A 23,619-nucleotide genomic window follows, 5' to 3' on the forward strand; every position below is an offset into this window, starting at 1 on the left:
TGTATTTGCAGTCAAAGACAAACAGAGGAAAAAAAATAGACACCAGCTATTTGGTTTGCATCATTTTTTTGTTTTTTATGTTCTTGTTTGTTACCTAAATACAAAACTTTGTCACCCACTACTGATATTCATGTCCAGGATGGAACTTTGCTTACAAAGATGCCATTGTATGACAACAGACCTCTGTAGATTATCTGAAACAGACCAGCTCCCTCCCTCCCCCCACAAAACCCTCCCCTCCAACCTCCCCGACGTGCCCCGGCCCGGGCAGGAACATAAGCGCCTGAAAAACACTTGTCTGTCAGCAGGCGCCGCCGCTAAAACGATCCTCTCTAGTCACTTTAACAAAACCAGGCCCCTAGAAAAGAAAAGCGAAGAGAGAAAAGCCCCCATTCGCCCCCCCCCCCGAACCCCCGTCCGGCAACAGCTTGAAGACACACGGCAGAGACAAAGAGGAAATGACGGAAATGGCTGACAGGGGGCGGGGGGTGTGCTGCCGTTCTTTTTGACTTAACCATGAGGCCGGCGCAGGTCGGATATTAAAATTGTGCTGTGACAGTGCTCGTCTAAAAGTTCAAAAAGTACTACTTTGTGTTGTGAAAAGAAAAAAATAAAAGAAAATAAAAAATCACCGTAGTGCTGTCGAAATCGTTTCCCAATTGGAAAGAAAAAAAAAAAGCTACACAATTGGAAAAAAAAAAAAAAAGAGAAAAGAACCAATTTCTTTCAACGCTAATGTGCAGCAAGCATGGAGGCGTCAGTCTGCTCCGACTGCCTTTTTCAAAGCATGCCATCGCCGTAGCATTTTAGTACATCGGGGTGTGTGAGATCGTTGAGTTATGGCTCTTTGTATTCTAGTCTGGCTTCAGCACTGAACAGAGCGGGTTTGTGCTTTGTCCCCAAAGTTCTCGTGAATTCTTCTGTGGCAACACACAACTGTGGTGAAGGGTAGAAAACTGTACATGTGATTGAACGAAGAAAAAGGGTTTGCATTGTTAAGGCATCTAGACTGCTGGTAAGGATTACAGTGGCAGAAAAAAGGAGTATATAGATAGTAGATGTAAGCAGGCATAAATAACATAAAAGAAGGAACAAAGGGAGGAAGAAAGAGAACACAACAAAAGAATAAACCAAACGTTTCCTTAAGTCTCTTGGCTTCCACACGCACGCATACCAACACACACACACACACACACCCACACACACAAGGCAGTCACTCAAGAGATGAACCCATGCATATTATCAGATCAAGAACAGTATCCATCTAAAAGCCTCAAAGGTTCAAACAAAAAGATATAGATTTACAGTATATATTAATGTGTTTATATTCTTAAAAAAATCTACCTCAACCAAATACTCTGTAAAGATGCTACTTTTTTGCCGTACAATAAACATTTTCATAAGGAAAAAAAAAAAAAGAACAGATTTTTCTTTTATTAACTTACAAATAATACAAAAATAGACAATGACATGTTTTGAATGAGAGAAAAAAAAAAGTTTCTCAATGCAAAAAACCCCCAAAACACAGTCAAAAAAATCAATTAAAACAGTCACATTTAAATAGTGGGAGACAACAGTAACAAAGCAAAAGACTGTGACATATGTTCAATTACTTTCATTAAACATACACAACACAACTAAACGATGGTGAAAGTTAATGTACATACACAGGATAAATACATTATTTATAGAATATTTTACAGGACTCCCCCTTTTTTCTTCGAATCCAAATTTGTGTTTTGCAGATGAGATATTGACAACACAGAAAAAAGAAAAAAAAATCTTTTGTCTGTACTGAGAAGCTGCCATAAGACGTTTTGATGCTCACATTCCAAACTATAGCTATCGCGAAAGGAAACGAGATGCCAGATTTTTATTTATTTTTTTTTAAAAAAAGGAACAAAAGTCAACTTTTTATTTAATATATACAAAAATATATCACATATATCACGCTTGTTTTTTTTTTGTTGTTTTTTTTTTTTTTGTTAAATTTGATAATTGCTAGGCTCCTTCAGTAACAGTGCTGGCTGGACGTGCACATCCTTCGGCTTTTCAAGTCTTTACTAACGTCTCCAACCAAAAAGAAAAACAAAACAAACAAACAAGCAAAAAAAAAAAAAAACAAAGACAAAATCTTCACCTTTTCCTTCACATGATAAAGCAGAGAAAAGCATATTGCAAACAGCTCAATCCTCACAGTTTTATCAAAAAATCCATACAAACACAATGTGGAAGGGAACATAAAACACAAAAGGCAGGTTGGGGTGTTTTTAAAGGACAACTCTTTAGATTTGTGAGAGAATTAGCAGCAAATATTGAGGGTGGAATTGGTTCTCTTCTACGATTTTCTTTGCGCTTTGTGTTGCAGACCCGTGCGAGTCAAAGAGAGAACTTCATGGACGGTACAGGCCGCAAAACGGTGAGGGGTGAGGGTTGGGAGGTGTGGTTTCCATAATCAAACCCAAAGCTTCCAGCTATAAACATCAAGATAAATAAATGCTCTTTTCATGAGGTCAGTGTCACACTGTGGGCAAGCGATCAGTCTCTTTACACTCCATCCGACATGGTGTCAGAGATGCTACACTAATTCGACCAAAACAAGGTGGAAAAAAACAAAAACAAAAATAAAGAAACATCACAAAGGCTCAATATGTCCCCTTTATCTTCTTCCATATCCCATTCCGATGAAATCCCATTGGAAAGGCCTGAGTTTTATAGTCCAGCGTCTTATCTTTGCTTCCTTCACTGAAGCTCTGGAGAGCAGCAGAGGCTCGCCAGGCACCGCTACTGTCCCTTTTCCTCTCAGCGCTCTCCTCCAAAATCTGCAGCTTCCCACATCCTCTACATGGGTGGAACAATCATCCCAGGGATTGCTGCTTGGCAAGAGAGAGAGAAGGGAAAAAAAAAAATAAAGCAGGAGAAAAGTGGGGTAAAGGGAGGAAGAAAGGGAGAGAGGGGTCAGTCACATTATTGCTGGGTTTCATCTGTCATCAAAACAGTCACAAAACAGAAAGTCGCTCTGGCATCTGGCGAACAAAGAATTTTTTTTTTGCCTCATTATCTCTCCATTTCCAGGCCAAAGAATGCAAACATTTCTTTCTCCGCCGAGCCGCTAACTTGGCGTACGTCGACAACGCGGTCCGGCTATTCGCGGGCCCTTCTGAGCTGTTAGCAGCTAATCATTAGCAGTTAAATCGTGTAAGACCCCTCTGTGTTTCGGAGAGCACCATGAACATGAATGTGACTACAGAGGTGATGAAATTAAGTTTCAAGGAAAAATAATATTTGAGTTTATCAGTCTCATTCTGACACCTTCCTCTAAGTTCCCTTTCCCCATTCCTCTTCCCCCCCGCCCCCCCACACAGAAGCCATCAGAGGGAGGAATTTTTCATACAACATATTGGCTTCGTATTGATTCCCCACGCTCTCTTCAATCCACCAATTCCCTGGTTCTTCCATAAGAGTCTCTGGCTTGTTGGGATTAACAGAACTGTGTGTGTGTGTGTGTGTGCGATCAGCACGCGGTTGTCATTGGGTCTCGGGTCACTGTGGTCAGCGCTCATCAACGCTGCCAGAGGAAGCGAGGAAGTGCTTAGCTTGGGGCTCTGATAAAGATTCCCATCCATCATCTCTACCTCTCTCTCTCTCTTTCAGGATCTCAACGCTGTACAACATCCTGCCCAGACGAATAGACAGTGTGCTGCATTCAGTGGAAATGGGAGAACAGAATGACCTGCAGTGGCATTACAACCTCACCACTCTCCCCTGCCCCTCCCTTGAGAGACACCCACTGGGGGCACAGGCAGGAAGCAGGAAGCAGGAAGCGAAAACAGGAAATACAACACATATGGTGTGGCACAGTCACGAATCAAGACTGGCTAAAAAAGCAGGGGAAAAAAAAAATAAATTAAATAACGGCCATGAGACATGTTGCAAATGACCAGTTGTTGTACGTCATCATTAAAAGCACCAAATTCAAGAAATGGGAAAAATGTACACTTCTGACCAGAAATGTAAGAATGTAGAATAAAAAAAAAATATGGAGAGGAAGAAATGAAATAGAAGAATAACATACTTCAGGAGAAGGCCAGGCCCTGCAGAGAGCTGGCTGATGAGTACTTGCTAGAATCCACAAAAGACTGATCTAAAGAGGGGAGAAATAGAAGGAGGTTGCAAGAAAGGCAAAGAAAGGGACAACAAAGGGTCAAGAGGAGAAAGAAAGGAAGGGTAAGATGAAGAAGTAAAACTGTTATTAGAGATGCACAGCAAAAGGCAGTTCCTCTCTTGCTAGTGGCTTTGTTTATCAGCTTACCTTGCAGGCTGTTAGCGTTAGCGCTGGTGCAGGTAGGAGGAGGCGAGTTCTGGGGCCGAACGACGGGGGCGAAGGCGCTCTTCTGCTTGACGGCGGCGGAGACCATGTTGGCCGGAGAGAAAGAGAAAATGCCGGAGGAGCTGCTGCAGTTGGACGCCAGGCTGGTTGACGACGCCATGGTCGGGCTGGATGGGACGACTGAGAGAGGAGAAACGGGCAGGAAGGCGTGTTTATGTGGGACCGTAGAGGGGGAAGGGTGGGGAAGGGCAGACAGGATGGAGAGATGAAGACAGAGACGGGGGTTAGAGAGAAGGCCGAGGGCAGAGGACGGGCAAACGGGATGAACAGAAAGGGACTGGTCAATGGATGATGGCAGGAGGGATAACGTTATGAACTCAGATCAACTGACTCAGATTGTTTTTACCAGGCTTGTATTTTACTGTGCAGTAACTTGGGTGGTGGGATGTTTGTGTTAAACGTGACAGAAAACAACCTGGAGCTCCTTTCCTTCTCTTCTAATCAGCCTGTTTGGATGACTCATCCGCAGCTCAAAGGTTGGCATCTCCTTAACATTTACTTTTGGAGATATTCACTTTATTATCATGTTTAATCCAGAAGGTCTGTGAGATTTCCACCCAAATCCAAGAGTCAGTTTGGTTTCAGCACTTACAAAATACAAGAGAATAGCATCAGCTCCCTGGAAAAATAGATCTATTGAGACTTTTGGTATCTTTACGGCAGTTGAAGCAGAGTTATACGTGCTTTGTTTGGGTCAAGTTCTGCCCCGGTGGCCCTGGCAGCATTTCAGGTTGAAAAGTCCAAAGTTTTTGTTAAATGTTGGGATTTGCATGAGGACAACACATGCAAATCCCAACATTTGCATGTGTTGTGTTTTTTTTTTTTTGTTTGTGTTTTTTTTTGTTTGTTTATTTTCAACATTGACATTGGTTGAATGTCTTTGAATTTGTGCCAAATTTAACTCTAATAAGGTCCTGGTTGGGTTTGATAATGTAACCACTTTTTAAAACCAATTTTTTAATCTGCATGCTAGCTATTTTTATTATCCATTATGAAGCATCCTGATCTCTCCTAAAAACACAAGTTGACATCATCACTTGCAATTACATAATTGTAATGAAAACAATAGGAGACTGGAATAACATTGTGATGTGGCCAAAAAAAAAATGGATAAACCATCCTAAGTATATTTAGACACATATATAAGCCTTCATCTGTGTATCTGATTTCATTTTTAATTTCACAATTCAAACTTTGCTCCTTCAGTGGGAACTTGTATAGATGACCAAAAATATTTAGTGAGTTGGTTAGTTTTTGTTTTCAGAAATGTATATATATATATTTTTTTTTTTTCTGACTGGTCAATCAGTAGAGGCGTCATGTATGAGTGATTCATTTCCAGCTTGATTGTGGAGGTGTAAGCTGACTGCAGCTAGGAGGGACTGCTCTGTGAAGACTGGGCTGCCTGTGAGTGCTTCGGCATCTGCTGTTCAATGAGCAGAGAAAGAAAAATGACAGGTGGTTTTATGTCAGAAAAGATTACCGGGTTTGTCACTCATTGTTCTTTTGAAAATGTGTCGCTTGAAGGGTTTTATTAATCACATCAAAGTGCCTAAGATAGCAAAGCTGCTATGAAGTCCTTAAATAATTAGGAATATCAAACATTTCATTTAGCAAGAAATTTATTAACGGCTAAAAGAAAATAAGAAAATCACTTTAGAGATCATATAGTTTATATACAAATTAAAGAGCTGTCATTCATACAAAGTGTCCAAAGTTTCTGAATAGAGGTCATCAATGGAAACAAACTTCTTTGTTATTGACCAGAGTGCATTTTATTTGCTGCAAGTTAGCCAAAATTAGCAGTAATACCTTCACTACAGCTGGTTTAAACCAATTATTCAGACCTCTTTAGACTTAAACACTGACTTAAAAAAAGTCACCCATGTAATGTTTAAATACAAACTTTTTATTAGTAGACCAGGAGCCATTCAGATATCTCAGAAGTCATGTTGGTTTAATTGTAAGAAGATATAAAAAATTGAACAGCAGAGCAGGTTTGAACAAAGCTTCAAGAACTTTTGTGAAACTGGAATTAAACTGAGTTATATTTACAAGAATACCCAAACATTAGCAACAAATAAAAATACCGCCTCTACCTGCCCCATCCATTCAATTCTGCCAGGTTTGTCTTTTTGCTGCTAATACACTAAGAGCATTTTCCCCCTCAGTGATTTTACAATCAACTGAGTCGTATTTCACCTGCCCTCTGATACCTGCGTCTGCTTTTATTGTTGTTATTATCCAACACTTAGTTTTTATGGCTCTTCCTGACAAATCCTTTGCAATAAAGTCATAATCCATTTATGAAGGGGCCTAACTAATCAATTAATGAAAATTGGACCTACAAAGGCAGGCCGAGGGGCCATTGATTGAAAGTGTCTGTGTGGGGCCGATGAGCCTGTTAAAATACTTGTTAACACTCAGGAATCAAAGAGCTGAAATGGAATTGCTTCTCTAGCAATTAGTTTATTGATTTAATCAAGGGTCTTTAATGTAGGGGGTGAAAGTGTGTGCACCGAAGTGGGCCGGATATGTGTGTGTGTATTTTGAAGGGGGGGGGGGGTGCTAGGTGATATGCTCTCCTGGCCAATAAAGCAGGGATTTGTGTTTGACTCTGCTCTTAAGGAAACAGATGACCCAGCTGAACTGTAATACTTCAGAGTCAACTCTTGAGCTCACTTTTGTTTCTCAGTCTGTCTCAAAAACGTATTCTGTTATGTTGGAAATGACTGATTGGGTAGAAACCTCAATAATAATAATAATAATAATAATAATAATAATAATAAAATCCATCTTGACTCTTAGTTTTTATTAAAAAGTGGAAATGATTGAGAATCAAAAGGGGGCAGAAGGTCATGCTGGACATGGAAATTATTTTTTCCCTCTTCACTGCTTTGCTTAGTAAATACTTAAAATGGGGCAAGTTTGTATTTCTGTTGCATTACTGAAGCTTCTTGCACAATAATTTTGGGAGTCCAAAGGGCTATAACTAGCTGTACAAACATGATCAATCTTTATTTTTCTTCTGTTTCTCTTCTGTTTATGTCATACTAAAATACAAGAATTGTTTTCCCATCTCAATACTAATCTTTCTGCCACAACAATTTTGTGAGTCGGGTTTGGATTTGAATCAGACAACCATTTTGGATTCTTGTTTCTTTCCTTTTCTTGTCTTATCTTTATATATTGAATATTAAAACTCAACTCAGTATTTTATGTTGCAGTTTTTTGTTTGTTTGTTTAGTTTTTGCTACAGATTTGGGGGCTTATCCGGGATTTTTACCTATGACAGTTTTACCTAGACTTAACTAGTCAGCAGTCTAATCATGACCAGGTTGGTTTATTTTTCATTTTTAAAATAATTACTGAAGTTTTTGCCTCAACAATCTTTTGGGGGGGCAGTGAGGCGGAAGGATGGGGGTAGGTCAGTCTTTTCCCCCCTCTCTATATTGAAAGATATGATGCATTTACTCACTAGCATAGGGCGAGTTGCCTGCTGATCCATTGAGGAAGTTGGGTGAAGTGCCCAGGGTTGCCATGCCAGAATTAGCGTAGCCATTCATGCTAGTGGAGACAGAGCTGTAGCTGCCCTGCTGAGGAGTGGAGCTGGGGACATAACCATGAGGGGACACACTGCTTGTACTTCTACTGAAACCTAGGGACACGGAGAAAAAAAAAAGGAAAGACAGAAAGATTTGTGTTAGATGGTAAAGCAGATGGAGGGAAAATAGAGAAAGATTTCATGCAAGCCTGCCAAGTACTCAACTCCGTACAAGTCTGATGGATGCAGCAATATGAGCCAACAAGATTTCTTAAAAAAACAAAAAAACTCTTACACATATGGCAAAGCGAAAGCAATGAACAGAGTGGAAGAAGAATGATATTAGAAATCCGACAACTGAAACAAGAGGCCTTTAACCCCGCTGGCTCCCCTCCAGTTTTAGATGCATTGACAAGGCAATTAACACTAAAGTGCTTCCACAGCCTTGCTGTAATTTATAAAGAATGAAGCCTGTATTTCTGATAGGCTGGAGAGCTCCTTCACTTGAAGGAGTGAGTACAAGGTGGACAGTATTGTAAGGAAGACGATAAATAGACTTCTCAGGTTCAACATGCTGACGCCGGAGGAAAAACAGCTGGAAGTGAAAGTATTTTTTTCCCCCTTTTTTATTACCGTCTTTTTTTTTTTTTTCCATTGCGCTACTCTTCCATAATTAGCATCCGTTCTCCCCATTCTCACCTCACATGATACAAGCTACGGTCTACGAGATAAGCAGCCGACCTTCCTTGTTTGCCTCATACCTGCAGATGTTTCCAGATGAAGACGGAGGGCAGAAGAAGCTCTTTGGAATTATTGAGACACATTCCAGAGGCTGGTCCATCCGCTCTCCTCTCGCTCCCCTGATACATGTGATGAATCACCACTGACTGCACCCACATCTCTCTCTGTCAGACAAGGACCGACCCCAGTCTGATATACACACCCTAAGGGCCCACTCATTTTTCTCTATCGTACTCCATCCATGACTCTCTTTTTCTCCATTCCTCACTCTTTCACAGCCATTCTTTGCTCCTTTCGAGTTTTCCCCCCATCGTTCCCACTGCCACCCGCCATCCCCGCTCTCCTTCCCCTGTCCAGCATTTTAAAGGTTTTCTTCGATGCTGCACGCTCTTAAATCAACCCCCTTCTATATTTCCCACATGAAAAATAAAATTTCCATTGCACTACTCATTTTTACTATCCGTCTCAGAAAGAGGAAAATAAATTAGACTCCTGTCACTTTTCCCTCCGTGTTGGACTTTAACCATTTCCCGCTGCGCTCTGCTCACCCTGATTGGCCGTTTGTGCCACCTCCGACCCGGTGAAGGAGTTTACAGCCATCATGCCGGCGTGGACGGAGCTGCTGCCCAGACTGGCGAGCTGGTTGTGCCCCCGCGGCACTGTCGTGTAGAGGGCCTCTGCGATGTCCGCCGCTCGTTTTAGAATCATCTCCTAACCAGCAGGAAGAAAACAAGCCAGCTCTGGTTACTAATAGAAAAGGAATTAGACAATTATTATGGTGGTAATTAGAAAGTGTACCCTCTTTTAATTATAGAATCTTAAATCTCAGCGCGTAATAGAAATAAATCAGTTTCTGCCAGTATATGAAATGTTTTTAATCTAACCTCAAATGTAAAAAAAAAAAAAAAAAAAAAAAAATCACACGTCATCTATTTAAAAAAAAAACCCCACCAACTTCACTTTTGAATTTAGAATACTTTGGTATACAGCAAAATAAACCCAAATTATCACACATTCATCAGCGTGCTTAAAGGCTAGTGAGGGATATTTGTGCTGATATGTTGAGTTTCTATTTCTATAATCAGAACTGTCAGTCATACATCAACATTAGTTTTATTTGACCAATGGACATTCTTCCGGAAGTCTTTTGTTTATTAATATTCAACGTTATTTGTTTAGGCTCGTTGTGATTTTACTGTCATTAGCTTTGACAAGTGAGACATTTAGAGTTTGAGATGTAGCACTTGTGTTTTTAGCAATTTCTGCGAGCGTTCTGTGAGTTTAGGATGAATTTCCTGGAAAACTCGGCAACCGTTTTAAATGTTTTCCCACAAATCCAATACTTCTCATATTCTCATATTTCTGATGTTGAAGCTGCAACATCATGTCTAGTTTTTGCCACATGCTTTTATATTTTAGCTTGATTCTTGTTCATATTTAATGGTTCTTTATGACAGTACCGAATCTGCTGTGTGTTTCTGTGCATGCATGTTTAAATCAGCAAAAAATTTGAGCCATGTAAAGAGCAGATGATTTTTATGGAGCCCTCATACGGCATGGAAAATTCAAAGTATCAAAACAAACGGGGAAAAAAAGACAACTTTTTCACAAATTCATCATACTACCACAATAACTTGACTTTCTTGAAAGCAACAGAAAGATGAGTTTTCCTCCCTGTTTTGTAAATTTCATATTTTACTACTCCTGTCTATTTTCTCTTTCATTACTCTGCCTACCATCTAAAGTTAGTTTTCACTTTACTTCTTTTCACCTAGTCTGTGGTAAAAGAGATGAAATATTCCTATTTGCAGCGTGATATCACAGTACAATAACCTCACTATATCACAGCGTTAACACAAAATCCTTTAAAAAGTCTAACATGTTATAATAACTTCCATTGAAAACGCAAAGCAGCAACAATTTCTGTTTCTGGTAAAGTGCAACATACGGATTATTGCAGTTCTCATGCCAATACCTATAATCTTTGTTCACTGTTACTTTGTTTTCTATGCACTGACTTAAGCAAAAATAAATCAGTGCATATTTTCCACTTCAGTGGGAAAATCCCCTGAAGTGCTTGCTGTGGAGAACAATCTGCCTTCTAGCTGTATAGCAAACGGTAGTTGGTAGTTTAGTCAGGATATGTGTGTAGGTAACTAGAGCCTGCAGTTGTCTGTCTTACGGCACTGGAGTAGCAAGTCGTCCACTCTTAATAGTCCAGGCCATGACTCTCCATCAGACAGGGCAAAGAAACAGGTGGGGGAAGGGAGGGTTAGCATTTCTCTCTGCTAACCCTAAATCTCTTCAAAAGTTTCTTTGGCATCTGATTCACAGGAAATTAAACAAGAGAAACTGTGTGAATATCAACATTCTTGCAGTTTAAGGTTCTTTTAATGAACCATTAAAGTAAGGAAGAGGCTGGTGTTTTCTTTGGCTGTATGGAGTAAAGAGTAACGCAGCGCTGCCTTTTCTCCCACTGTCACTTTGCTGGCTGCGGAAGGCAACCGAATCTTTCCATGCTTCCAAGACAAACAAATTAGCACATCAGGAAATATTTTCAGTTGCGGAAAAGATGGGAATTCATGTCAAGGAAGCTGAACGAGCACCGTAATTAGATCGTATTGTATTTCAATTTTAAGTGTAAACACAAGAATGCCATGAAACCACGACACATTTCCCTTAGGTTATCATTCCATGAAAACCTCAGATCGTCGTATGGCTTCTTGTGTTTTTTGTGTTAAGTGTGGTTGTTTCACCTGGTTATTGTGAGGCATCCCATACAAGGCTTCCACCAGGTCGGCGGCTCTCTTTAAAATCACCTCCTACATTCAAACAAATAGGGAAAGAGAGAAACAGAGAGAGAGAAGGAGAGAGAGAGAGAGAGAGGAAGGGGATTGATCAGGAGCGTGACGGCTCAAAGAGTTCAGTCACTTTTATTACGTTTCACTTCTTACATTATGCTGTGAATGCAGAACAGAGAGTGGCAAAGAGAGGGGGAGGGGGAAGAAGCAGACAGAGGCAGGGTGAGGAAGAGAAATGGGCCTATCCCAGCACTTTGTTACCAGCCAGGGCAGTTTGGGAGAGGAGAGGGAAGATACTGTTATCAGTGAATAAAACATGAGCCTATATCTCTCTATCAGTCAACCATCTTCTGCATCTACACCCCTCCTTTTTTTTTTTTTTTGTCACTGATGGACCGTGACTCCGGTGCGCATGATCACGCATCAATTTCATTTAACACAACATATCATCAGGTTGACGGCTACACAACCACCCCCAGTCAGTGGCAACACTCTCGTCTCCTGGCCCGTATTAACCCCGGTAATGATCCGAGTGAATGGCCCCCACATCCACTTTGTGTGATAAATGTAGAACATCATTGCTCAGGTGAAAACCGCCGAGCGGAATTTCCCACATCAAACATTTATCCTAACGCAGTGTTACCGCTCCCCCCCCTCCACCCGCACCACCTCCAGCCCCCTTCTCTCTTCTCTCCGTCTCTATTCCTTTCCCCTCCCTGAGTGGATGAGTGCGTGACTCTAGGCAGTCGTTATATATGTGTGTGCATGTGATGGAGACACCTACAGCCCTACAAAACCCTTTTTAAAAGTTAATGTGCCGGGGCCAGGATATATGCTGGAGGTGCGACAACCAGAAAATTGCAGCCCCCGCCCCTCCGCCCTCCCCCCTCCCTCTAGTTTCTTTCTCTCCCTCTTTCTTTTCCACACACACGCTGTGCGTTATACTCTCCTGAGTGTATCCCTCGCTGTGAACAAGCCCCGAAGCATGTGTGCTCTCTGTTCCGTGACACACCGCCTTTCAATCAGACCTCATATCAAACTCCCCCTCCCCTCCACCCACCACTCCCACACACACACACACACACACACACACGCCTACGCGCAGCCACACACATGTGGAAGCTGTCGAGCACGCCCGAGACATGACGAGAGGGTCAGCAAAGCAATAAAGATTGTAGAGCGCTGTCCGAGGTGCTAAATTCACTCAATAATGGGAGCGCTGCCTCTGTGTTAACCTCCCATTACTAGCACTATCTTGGGGGGAGGCGGCAGGGTGGGGGAGGAGGGGGAGACCAGAGAGGAGGCCTGCTTCAGGTGATTGAGAGATGTAGAGGCCCTAGGAAGGTAAGTGGTTCTTTAGTATGTATGCGCCGCTCTTCGCCTTTCCTTTCTCTCTGCTTTGCCTCCACGCCACACGCCTCCCAGGGATTGCTAGATAGGTAGATGGACGGATGGAGGCGAAAGAGAGGGATGAGGCAGAGGAGAAGAAGAGGGGGAAATGAGGGAAGTGTGAGGCATTAGGACCCAACCAGATCTGCAGCTGGAGTGTTAACAGTGTTCCGGGAGGACACGTGAGCGCTCGGTCACTTAACGTCTGTGCATTCAGCCCCAACCCCTCCACCCCCCTGCGCGCCCTCCCTTCCCCACCTGTGTCTCCAAACTACTTTCTTTCGTCTCCCTCTTCTATTAATCACTCTCTCGTGGTCCTGCGCCCCGTCTGTGCCCATCAGCCTCTCGTTAGCCGGGGATCTGTCCAGTGACTAAACGCGATTAGGCCGAGCTCCAGAGTCGTTCTGATAAACAGATAAATGTGGTTAGCTCTGCCGCTGTAAGGGGAGACCATTTCCTGGGCGCAAGGGTCTCTTCCCGTAAAGTCAGGCCCACAGAGACGTCAACAGGAAGGGGAACCTGATCCAGAGCAGAGCCTGGCCCCCGTCTGGAGGGCCGGTCACTCATTAGCAACACCCAGACGCCCACAGCCTCTGCTGAACTCCATGCAGTCCAGCTACCTAGTCACTCTCACAGTCTGTCTATTACCTCCACCAGAGTCTGTGTGTATGGACCTGGTTTTTGTAAACCTGTGGGGATCTATTCTGTCTACAATGTGGGGCAGTGGGGACATTTTCTTGGTCCCCATGAGGGGAAGTGATATTTTTGGATTAGGCTTAGGGCTAAGGTGTGACTTAACTTTTGTTTAGGGTTAGGTATGTGATGGTAGGGTTGGGGTAAAAGTTAGGCTGTAGAAAATGACTGGAGTCAATGTAAAGTCCACACAAGATATGAAAACACCACTGCATGTATGTTTGTGTGCGTGTGTGTGTGGGTGTGTGTGTGAGGTGTCTGGTTGGTTGCTCCCCTTTTCACATGTTCAGAGTAAGGTTCTTCATCCATTTACAATCTGACAAAGGAGGTTTTACAAAGTAACCGTGCCTATTTATTTTAAAAAAATCTACAGATTTTAACACTTCGTACAGCTCTAATCAATGAGTGCGTTAAACAATGGGACAGTTTAGATCAAAGTATATAAATGACTCAATTTAAGTCCAAGCTTAAATGCACTTGAGAATTTGCGAAAAGACTTGAAAACTGATCTTTTAAGACACCCTGTGCACAAGAATGAACAGATCTTTTAATCGTTTTAATTAGACTAAAGTAAAAAATTTTAACTTCTATGAATACTTTGTCGAGACATCGTGACTGTATGTAGATCCAGAAGTTGCCAGCATGTTCCCCTCTCCTGCCCAACTGAGATGATTGAGGCCAACAATTGGGAGAAGTGTGGTCAACAAAGTGTTATTACCTCAATAAAGGCGCAAATCAATAGCTCTGAAATGAACAAGCGGGCCTGCCAGCTACCGCTGTTCATTTAGAAAGGAAAGAGACACCACCAAGTGAGGGAGAACGAGCCGGAGTGGGAAGAGGAGACGGATGGATACAAAGACATTTAGAGAGATATTGGGGGGTTGATAGGCTAAAGACCAGAACTCAATGGGACAAGTCGCGTATCCACCAGACACTCCGCCAGGATCAGCAAGTTCTTTATCTTCCCTCTGCATCTACCTGAGCTCTTCATCCCTATACCTCGTGGCCACTTCTCTCCACCTGGTGCACACGTGCGCGTGTGCACTTCTTTTAGTGTGCGCTGCTCCTGTGGATGTGTGCTGAAAGTAATAAAGTCCACCCGGGGTTGACTTCGATCCACTGACCCAGCAGGAGGTAGGACTGGACAGCTATGATGGATCACCTAACCTGCTTCTGCCTCAGCCTCCTTTCCTCCCTCTATTCCTCTTTTCCTCCCTGCATCTACCCCTCTTTGGCAGTTTAAATGACCTTACACTCGGTGGAAGAATAGATGGAGCTGCTTTTTATTTGTTGTTCCTGTTAATTATCTCCTTCTGCGAAAAAAATCTCCATAAACAGTGCCCGGCAAAAGCATTCAGAGCTGTTTCACTTTTTGCATTTTGTCCTGTTAGAAGTATATTATTTCCATTTTATATGACAGACTAACACTAAGTGGTTCATAGATGAGAAGTTGAAGGAAAACGATACATAGTTTTCAAAAACAAAAAAACTTACAATCAAAATCTATAAAAATATGGCCTATGATATGACCTCGACTGAAACACCTTTCTCTGAAATCACAGTTGACATTTTTGCTCACTCTTTAAACTCAGTCTGATTGGTCACCATTTGACTTAAGTCTGTACTTTGATTGGACCATTCAAACACAACCATCCATCCAATCCCACTTTTTTATTGTGGGGTTGCTGGCTCCTATCTCAAGTGGCCATTGGGCCACAGGTGATGTAAACCTCAACTAAGTGATCAGTTCATCACTGAGAAATTCAGGACAAACAACTACGCACACACAATAAGAGAAATTCATAATGACCAATTGACCCAGCAGTCACATTTCGAACTGTGGGAAGAGTTTGTTTACTAATATTCTCAGAATTTCACTGAGATTTAACAACTGGCTTTTAACTGAGAACAAATTACAAATTGGTGGGACTTTAAATATCCAAATGCTCCAAAGGGCTGTTTATTAAAAGGTCTGAGGGCGAAGTGGTCTGAACAAAAATGCATGGCATCCTTTTTAAAACTTTAGATTTCTGTGCAACCTTAACTTCTCTATGCACTACTCTGTGTTGTTCTCTCACAGAAAATCCCAATAAAATACATTTCAATTTATGAAAAAACTTCAAGGGGTAAGAATAGCTATGAAAGGAATTCCTCCATGACATCTTGTGCACTGTGTAGTCTGTCATGCAGCCTCGACTCTCTCCGAAGAACGAACTGCGCGTGAGGACACAGCGCCGTTTGCTATTTCTATGAAACTCAAGAAGTTTTCGATAGATCTCATGTCTTCCAGTTATACCACGTCAAGCTCCTGTGGAATCATTTCACTGGGCAAGCAGTAGAAGGATGGTAACACGAGAAGAGTGGAGAGGCGCCGTACCTTGGGTAATCGCTCCTGGTCTCCAGGGTGTCTGGGGATGACCTTCTGTAATCTCTGGAAGCCGTAGTCTATTGTTGGCTCGTTTAGTGCTGAAATACAAACAAAACAACAATACAGAAATAAAGCTTTACGTCTATGACTCTTGACAAGAAAAAAAAAAAAAAACACACAAGGTTAAGCCGAGAAACATGACAGGACGTTGTCCCGGACTCCTGACTTAATCGAGGGTGAACACGAAACCAAACGTGGCACAAACGTAGGTATCCTCCGTAGGCTCTGGTGTGTGTCTTTGTTAGCCTGTGATGTAATGAATCTCTCTCTGTCTCCCGCTTTGGTGGCTAATAAAAAGACTGTCAGGAATCATGCGGGGGTGAATACATTTGTGTGCAGACGTGCGTGCGCGCGTGAGAATCTTGTGGTCTTGTGTTGATCAGCGACTAATATAAGCAATTACAGAGCTTGGTTCCAATATAACAAAGGCTTGATCGCTCCGAGGAACAAGCTAAACACACACACACACGCACGCACACACAACACACACAGCGTGAGCTCATCCTGTCGGCAGGGAGAAAGCACTCTCTCTGCATGCTGTGGTCGTGCAACGGTAATTGAATATGAGAAGATTTACCATGAATATTTAAACATTAGAATAAATACAATGAAGATCTGAGGCGTACAGTACAAACACTTCAGAGGAGGACTGCTGGATAAGTGCTCTCTCCACATAATTCATTCCTAATGTACTGTCTCTGCCTTCCTCCCTGTCTCCCTGTGCTTCTGAACCATCTCCTCTCTCTCCTGATCTGCCTTGGAAGTCAACCTGAGGTCTTGACTACTTTTCAGGGGAGCGTCCCTCCCTTCGAGGTTGCTGCGTCTCCGCAGAGCGCTCCCAGTCGCCCGAGTGCGCTTGGGCTCGTATTTGTGCCAGGAGACAAAGAAAAGCTACTATTATTCGCTGGGAATTGCCTTGGTGCGTTTGTCCCATCCGTCTGTTTTCCCTGTGGGTCGCAGCTTGGATGTTTCCTGAGGGCTGATGCCTCACATCTGAGCAGCCAGGCTGACTAGGCGGCCCCAAGAAAAAAAAAAGAAAAAAAAAGGGCCCCCAGAGGGTATGAGTACAAGCTGTCCTGCTGGACCTCTAGTGATTTCACCATTGCTTCACTCCTGTACACCCACCCACACACACACACACACACACAAACACTCTTGAACCAAAGACAGGAGCAAGAGTAGGTGATGCTCTCCTTTGGCAACACAAACATATTTGGACAGCTCTCCCTGTGGACTGCTCCCAGTAATCCATAAGAGTGAATGAAAGGAAAGGTGAATAGCTAGAAGCAAAGACGCCAGAGGGAAGAAAGAGTAAAAGTCCCGGTGCCAGGGGCAGGCTCAACTTCCCAAGAAGGACGCGCATTAGAGGCTGGATGATCCGACGGATGAAACAAAACACAATGACACGATCGCATGCAACAAATACGGCGTGAATTATTGCTGGGGACAAATATTTGACATTACTTCCCCCATTGTCTGATCTCCGCAAAGCCTAAAGGAGGATTTTCCCTGGATTAGGACCCACCAGAGTCGGAGGAGAAAAGAGTGGGGGGGGGTCAGGGGGTAGGGTTGTTCCGGCAAAATCCTCTGTTTCGTCTCAAAGGCTTTTGTTTTTATGATGAATTTTTTTTATCAGTTCTGCTCAATGTGCCAAATGAGCCTCGAGTGAACAATAGCATAAAAAACCCTAGGACATACAGGATACCCCCATTACAAATAAAGACAATTTTGGTAATTGAGAGAGGAAACGATATTGTCTCTGCTCGTTTTCAAGGGCCATAAACCAGAGGAGGTGCTTGTGTGTGGGGGGGTGCGGGGGGAGCGTCGCACTTCGCTAACTACATTTGCTCCATCTCTTTAGGGATTATTTGTTGCCTCTTTTATGCCCTTACAGGTGCATCTGCATGAATTGGAATATCTTTGAAAAGTTCATTTTTCTTATGAATTTAGTTCATAGAGTGATAGTCTTTTATCAATTTGTTGCACAGAAAGTGATTTAGATCAAGTTACTATTTCTGTTCATTTTAATGGCCAAAAATTTAACTCCTCAAAATATTTGAAGATTACATTGGTTGAATAAAAACGAGTTTTAATGCTTATAACACTGCTGACTCGACCATTTTCCAGCTAGCATTTTGTAAGCACCCCTCATAAGGAAGGCATCCCTAAAAAAGGCATTGCTGAAGAAACTAGCTTTACTTCACACGCTCCTTGAACGCAAACAGAAATGTCTTGCTCATATCTTTACTGTGGCAAGCCTTTATTGACATACTCTCCCAAATAACTTCTGATTAAAATCTAAATGCTCACAGTTTCCAACCTCGATGTCTACAAGTCGCCTGTAAAACATCTGTTTCACAAACTTGAAGTTATTTATCACACGGCCTCCTGCTTTGTGACTTTTCACAGAAAAAACTATATATATCACTGGTTTCTTCCTGTACCATGAAACGCTCACTAAGAAAACTCCTTCATATATACAGTAATGACTTAATACCAATAACAATGTACTGGTTTAAGGTTTAAGTTTTTGCTTCTCAAACCCTGTACCTCATTTGGTCACTCTTCTTCACCTCCCCCTCTTAAAAATTATTCAATAAAAAAAAAAAAAAAAAATCGCCCAACAAAGCTGCACTTTTAGTTCAGCGGCTTGATTTTATTGTGTGACTTTATTTGCCGTTTACTTTAGTCTTTTCTGGTGTTTATAGTGTAAAATCGTTCTCTCTTTTGTTGTATAGTATGGCGTAATATTGTTTTTGTGCCTCTTTTCCAGCTCTTTAAATGCTAATGAGAATTGGTTCTCAATCGATCCGGTCAGATAGGTGAAAGATTTCTTTGTTTATTTTTTAATTTTTTATTATTTTGGACAATGAACTTAATTAACTTTTCAGTTATAATCTTGCAGAGATGAATGTAAAATCTATGTTCAGTATCTTACATTTAACAGCAGAAGTTAGTGCTAGAGAAATAAAAACAACTCCTATGCTTGGGGAAAAAAAAAAAAAAAAAAAGGAGTTGTGGGCTTCTGCACTCCGGGATTCAAAGCTCCCACTCTCCCGTACAGGTATATTTATAATCCTTAGCTGTCGCTCTCCAGAAGAGCAAATCAAAGCCAGTAAAACATAACTGCCATAAATAAATGAATAGATGAGCAACAGCCCTGGACTGGAGGGATTCACCTAGCAATCACCCACATCAGATCAGATCAATGCTCATGGAAATTTCATGAAGCCTAGAATCCACATCGCTTCATATTTCACTATAATAACCCACAGAGCCGCAGGGGGAGTGCGTACGAAGAGGTGAGGGTGGGAAGGGGGGGAAGGAAGGGAAGGAAATAAAGCTAGGGTGTTGGGGGTGGGGGGCGGACTGGAGAGGGAGGCATTGAGGGTGAATGTTGGGTGCGTAAGAAGAAGGTAGGAGGATAATTGAGAAATCAGAACAGTCCAGTCGTCCTGGAAGCTGAAAAGTCAGCGCCCGGCTGCCCCGTCTCCGCGGCTTGTGTCACAGCGCTGTGTGTGCCGGGAGGTGAGTGGGTAGGGTAGTTGCAGGGTTAGGTAATTGGCTCTGAGGCTTGATGTTAACACCTTAACAGGCCCTCAGACGGCAGGGTAAGGAGCTGATCATATCACAACCGTCTGTTTCTCCCTCTCTCCTCCCTCCCTCACTCCCTTCCTCTTTCTTCGCTCCCTGTCCTTCCCTCCCCTCTGCAGTCTCCCGTGCTCAGGTGTGATCTCATAAGCGCTGCTTGGCGATCGATGCCGCCAGTGGCAGGGGGTTCAATAGCCCTGAATTACGGCTTCATTTCTGCCCCTATCCCCTCCCTCCCTTCCCTCCTTTCCTCCTCCTCACACAGATGAGAGCTGCCCACTAACACCCCCATCCCACCTCCCCCTTTGCCTTCCTTCTCACTCACACACACACACACACACATAAGAAACACCCCCCACCAACTACTCACAATCCAGATCAATACCTTACAATCTAATTTTTATCCATTTTTCCATAAACCCTGAGATTGCGTTTATTTGCAGAATCCGACAAGCTAAATAAAGCATCGCTTGAACATGTCAGGGAGACTAATGCGTGGCTGGAAATTCATACAGAGAAAACAGATGAGTGGAGCTTTTCGCTCCTAAAGGAAGGGAGAGGCTGAGCCCAATGGAGAGAGAGAGAGAAAGAGGGGTTGGGTGGGGAGGTGGGAAAAAAATGGAGATTCTACAAATCAATGGAGGTGAGGACGCTGCTAGAACGTAAGCCCTAATTATCTGTTGCAAAAAGTGCATGTCGACAGTTAACAATACCTGACAGCTAGGAGCCTCACAGGGAGAATGCAAATTTTGAAAAAAAAATAAAAAATAAAAATCCAGATAGAAACTGTGCGCTTGAATTAAGACATAAGAAAAAAAAAAAAAGTAAGAAACCGTTCCCTCTGGTGAAGGCTGCTCATTTTCAGCAGGGTGTGAAATAATCTACATCCAAATTCATTTACATCATCATCATCATGGAGCAGATGTTCCCATAATAAGAAGGCAGCATGCTAAAGAGGGAAGACAAGCCACATGGTGCAGAAAATTAATCTCAATCTCAAATAGAGGTGTGAGTTTTGTTGCAGTTAGGGACCGGGAATGTATGCGGCTCCCTCGGCTGGCCCGGTTTCCAGCAGCTGTAAGACTAGGCCGGTTTAATCAACAGCAGGCATCCGCCCAAGCTCAATAAAAGGCAGCATTCTCAAATAGGAGCGGGACAAGTAATTGACCACCTCACGGTCGAACCCGGCTTTTATTGCCAGATGACATGAGCGTCGTCAATGCGCTCGTACGCGTCTGCGGGCGGCGTCGTGAGTTTATGTGCGAGTGTGTTTATCTGCGGGATGTTATCTTTAGCCATGCATAAAAAAAATAAAAAAATAAATAAACAAATAAAATCCTGCATATTTTCTGCTGGAAAAGTTGCATCGAATTAATCCCAGCTTTCCTTGGTTGGATTATAAAGTGAAACCTTGCATTAACAGTGCTTTGGAAAAGCATTCATGCCACTAGGACTTTTCCAATGTTACAATAACAAGCTTTATTATGCTTCCTTGAACTAGTTAGAGCAGGTCGCTGAGTGATACGGAACATGTTCATTATAATGTTTTCATAAAACCGTTCTCAGATAATACAATTTTAATTCTGCCTTTCGGAATTAGCTGTTTTGGGGCATCCTGTCACTTTAAATTCAAGCAAGCTGCCGCTGGCCACGCCCACTCAACATGTACATTTGCACGTTACAGCATCTTTGACCCCGAGTCGGCTCCAGGGGCAGAAGAAGAGAAGCCTCCAGGACAACAATCAGGGACGCAGCAAGTTGTTTCTGAATTGCAAATCAACAACAAAACACTTGTCTTTTCCAGCAGCCATTGTAACCGGCACACAGAAAGCTGGGTTCACCTGCGGTTTCTCGGTAATGAGACGGTGCCTGCTGATTGTGACCCAATAATCGTTCGTTCGTTTTCCAGACACCAACAAACATCTAAATATTTTACTGTTAAAATTTAGAAAATGGGAAAATGTGGCGTATATTTATATTCACCACTCTTTAATCTGATGCCACTAAATAAAACCCGGTGTAACAAATTGCCTTCAGAAGTCAGGTGGGAACAACTCTTGATAGCACAAAAGTCTTGTTTTCCAAAAGCCACATAGGTACTCAAGGATTCATCTGGTCAGACTAAAGTCAACTGTGTTTACACCGTGCCTGCAGGTAAACATGGTGATGGCAGCATCATACTGAGATGAAGCTTTTCCTCAGCAGGCAAGTGATGAGAAAAATGAAGGCGCTAAACTCATGGCAATTCTTGAAGAAATCCCATTTAAAGGCTGTAGGAAACTTGAGTCTCAGTCAGAGGTTCACTTTTAATGAGGAAAGCCGCCCTAGAAATATACCGCAAGTTACAATGGAAAGCTTAAGATCAAAGCATTTTCATGAGGTGGTGTGGCCCAGTCAAATCCTTAACCTAAATTCAGCGGAGAGTCTGTGGTAAGATTTGAAAATCTTGTCACAGACTCAATATCCAGTGAAAGGAATGTTGTGAAAGAAAAATTAGGGGGATGCATTTCATAAGCATAGGCACTACTTTGTGTTGGCCTTTCCTGTAAATTTCCAATAAAATACAGAAATGTTCGCTATTATAAGGAGACAAAATGCAGAAAAGTTCAAGGACTATGAATGCTTTCGCAAGACACTCAGACCTAGCGTGATTTCCAAGCCTCTGAGCACATCTTCATGCTTGCATCACACCCCTTGGCATTATCTGTGCTTCCCAACAGAACATGCAGTGTTCTAAAATGACAGGCAACTGACTGCCTGAGCTTCCTCTACTCCTAAAACTAATTTAGAGCTCAGAAGGCAGAAGCTCCGCAGAGACAGGGAAAGGATGTCAGCGGCAGCTGGTTTAAATTCTCTTCTTGACTTTTGTCTTTTTCCGCTCGCTGTCCCCCGCTCCTCCTGGCTGCAAGCTGACTGATGTTTCCACCACACCTAATCTGCACTCATTGCTGAAAAACCACCCCTAATGTTTGCGCGCGCGTGCGCGCGGGGACGTGCGTCACCGGCAGCCCTTAATGTGAGCCAGCAGAGCCTTTTAATATCAGCAGAAGCCGAGGTGGAAGCGGCACACAGACAAGGTTGCATACTGAGGAGGGAGGGGGATTGCCTTTTCAACGACACGGGCGATTCATCAACTCTCCCAATCTGAGGCCGGCATTCCAGCCCCGCACACAAGAACGTGTGGACATGTGGGTCCTGCTGGTGGAGCATCATCGCCTTATATTGCATGGAGAAAAGAAAAGGGAGAGCTTCCTTGATGAATGTTGTGACGACCCAGTGAAGAGGTGATACATAAGCCAATGTGGAGATGCATCCGTACCCAGAGGAGGAGGATGTAAATGGAGGCAGGGGGGGGAGGGCAAGCAATGACCTGATAATAAGAGAGGGGGATTAGGGAGAGCTCTCAGCCCCAGAGGTGGGTAAGGCAGAGGGCAGAGAGTGGAACAGAAGAGGGATAAAGGGATAAAACGATAGAGGAAGAGTAGGGATTGAAAAAAAAAACAACAACATTCTTCTATTCTTATCAGTGGATAGCTTAATTGCCTTTGATGATTCTAATTGAAGCTTTTGGAAGACTAATGACAGAGGAGTCCTCAGAGACGACAGGAAACACATTACTGTAATAGCTTCTCAGCGATTCTCCTCTGCACCCAAAGTTCCCTCAGTTGTCCCGTCTATCCAGAACGACAGTCCAATTTTTGTCCAGCTGGTGGCTCTAGCTGCGTGCTGGAGTATCGATAATCATGCAGCGGAAGGTGTGCGGCAGAGAGAAAACACAAAGAAAGGGTTATGAGGGTAGCATGTTTGCAAAGCAGCAGTAGCAGCAGTATTGGGTATGTGTTGACTTAATTAGGTCTGTGAGCTGCTCGCTTTCCTCTCCTCAGCAGAAGTTGATTAGCAATGCCAGCTGTCCCCAATGTAATTCAGAGCGTGCGTGCGCGTGGAATATACGAGTGCGTGCAAGTCTGATGCTGCTGGGCTGCGTTGATGTGTGTTTATGTGTGCGCCGTGGCTGCCAGCTGCCACACGGTGCTGCCAATCC

The 23,619-nt window shown here is 43.0% G+C and overlaps 1 protein-coding gene across 2 annotated transcripts in view; it reads right to left on the minus strand.

The window, feature by feature from the left end:
• Positions 1–227: 227 nt before the first annotated feature.
• ebf1a (EBF transcription factor 1a) overlaps positions 228–23,619 on the minus strand; it is a 75,146-nt gene continuing 51,754 nt past the window's right edge. Inside the window, exons 11-17 of one of the 2 annotated variants that reach the window (XM_044127974.1) lie at positions 15,936–16,024; positions 11,432–11,497; positions 9,224–9,386; positions 7,869–8,048; positions 4,313–4,510; positions 4,076–4,144; positions 228–2,873 (exon numbers count right to left, since the gene is read on the minus strand). In XM_044127974.1, coding sequence (XP_043983909.1) covers positions 4,077–4,144; positions 4,313–4,510; positions 7,869–8,048; positions 9,224–9,386; positions 11,432–11,497; positions 15,936–16,024 — 764 coding nt within the window. In that variant the 3' untranslated portion in view covers positions 228–2,873; position 4,076. The remainder of the gene's footprint in view (positions 2,874–4,075; positions 4,145–4,312; positions 4,511–7,868; positions 8,049–9,223; positions 9,387–11,431; positions 11,498–15,935; positions 16,025–23,619) is intronic. The other variant, XM_044127976.1, reaches the window with a different exon arrangement.

Source organism: Gambusia affinis, linkage group LG09 (genome assembly GCF_019740435.1).
Source record: "Gambusia affinis linkage group LG09, SWU_Gaff_1.0, whole genome shotgun sequence".
Taxonomy (NCBI): Eukaryota; Metazoa; Chordata; class Actinopteri; order Cyprinodontiformes; family Poeciliidae; genus Gambusia; species Gambusia affinis.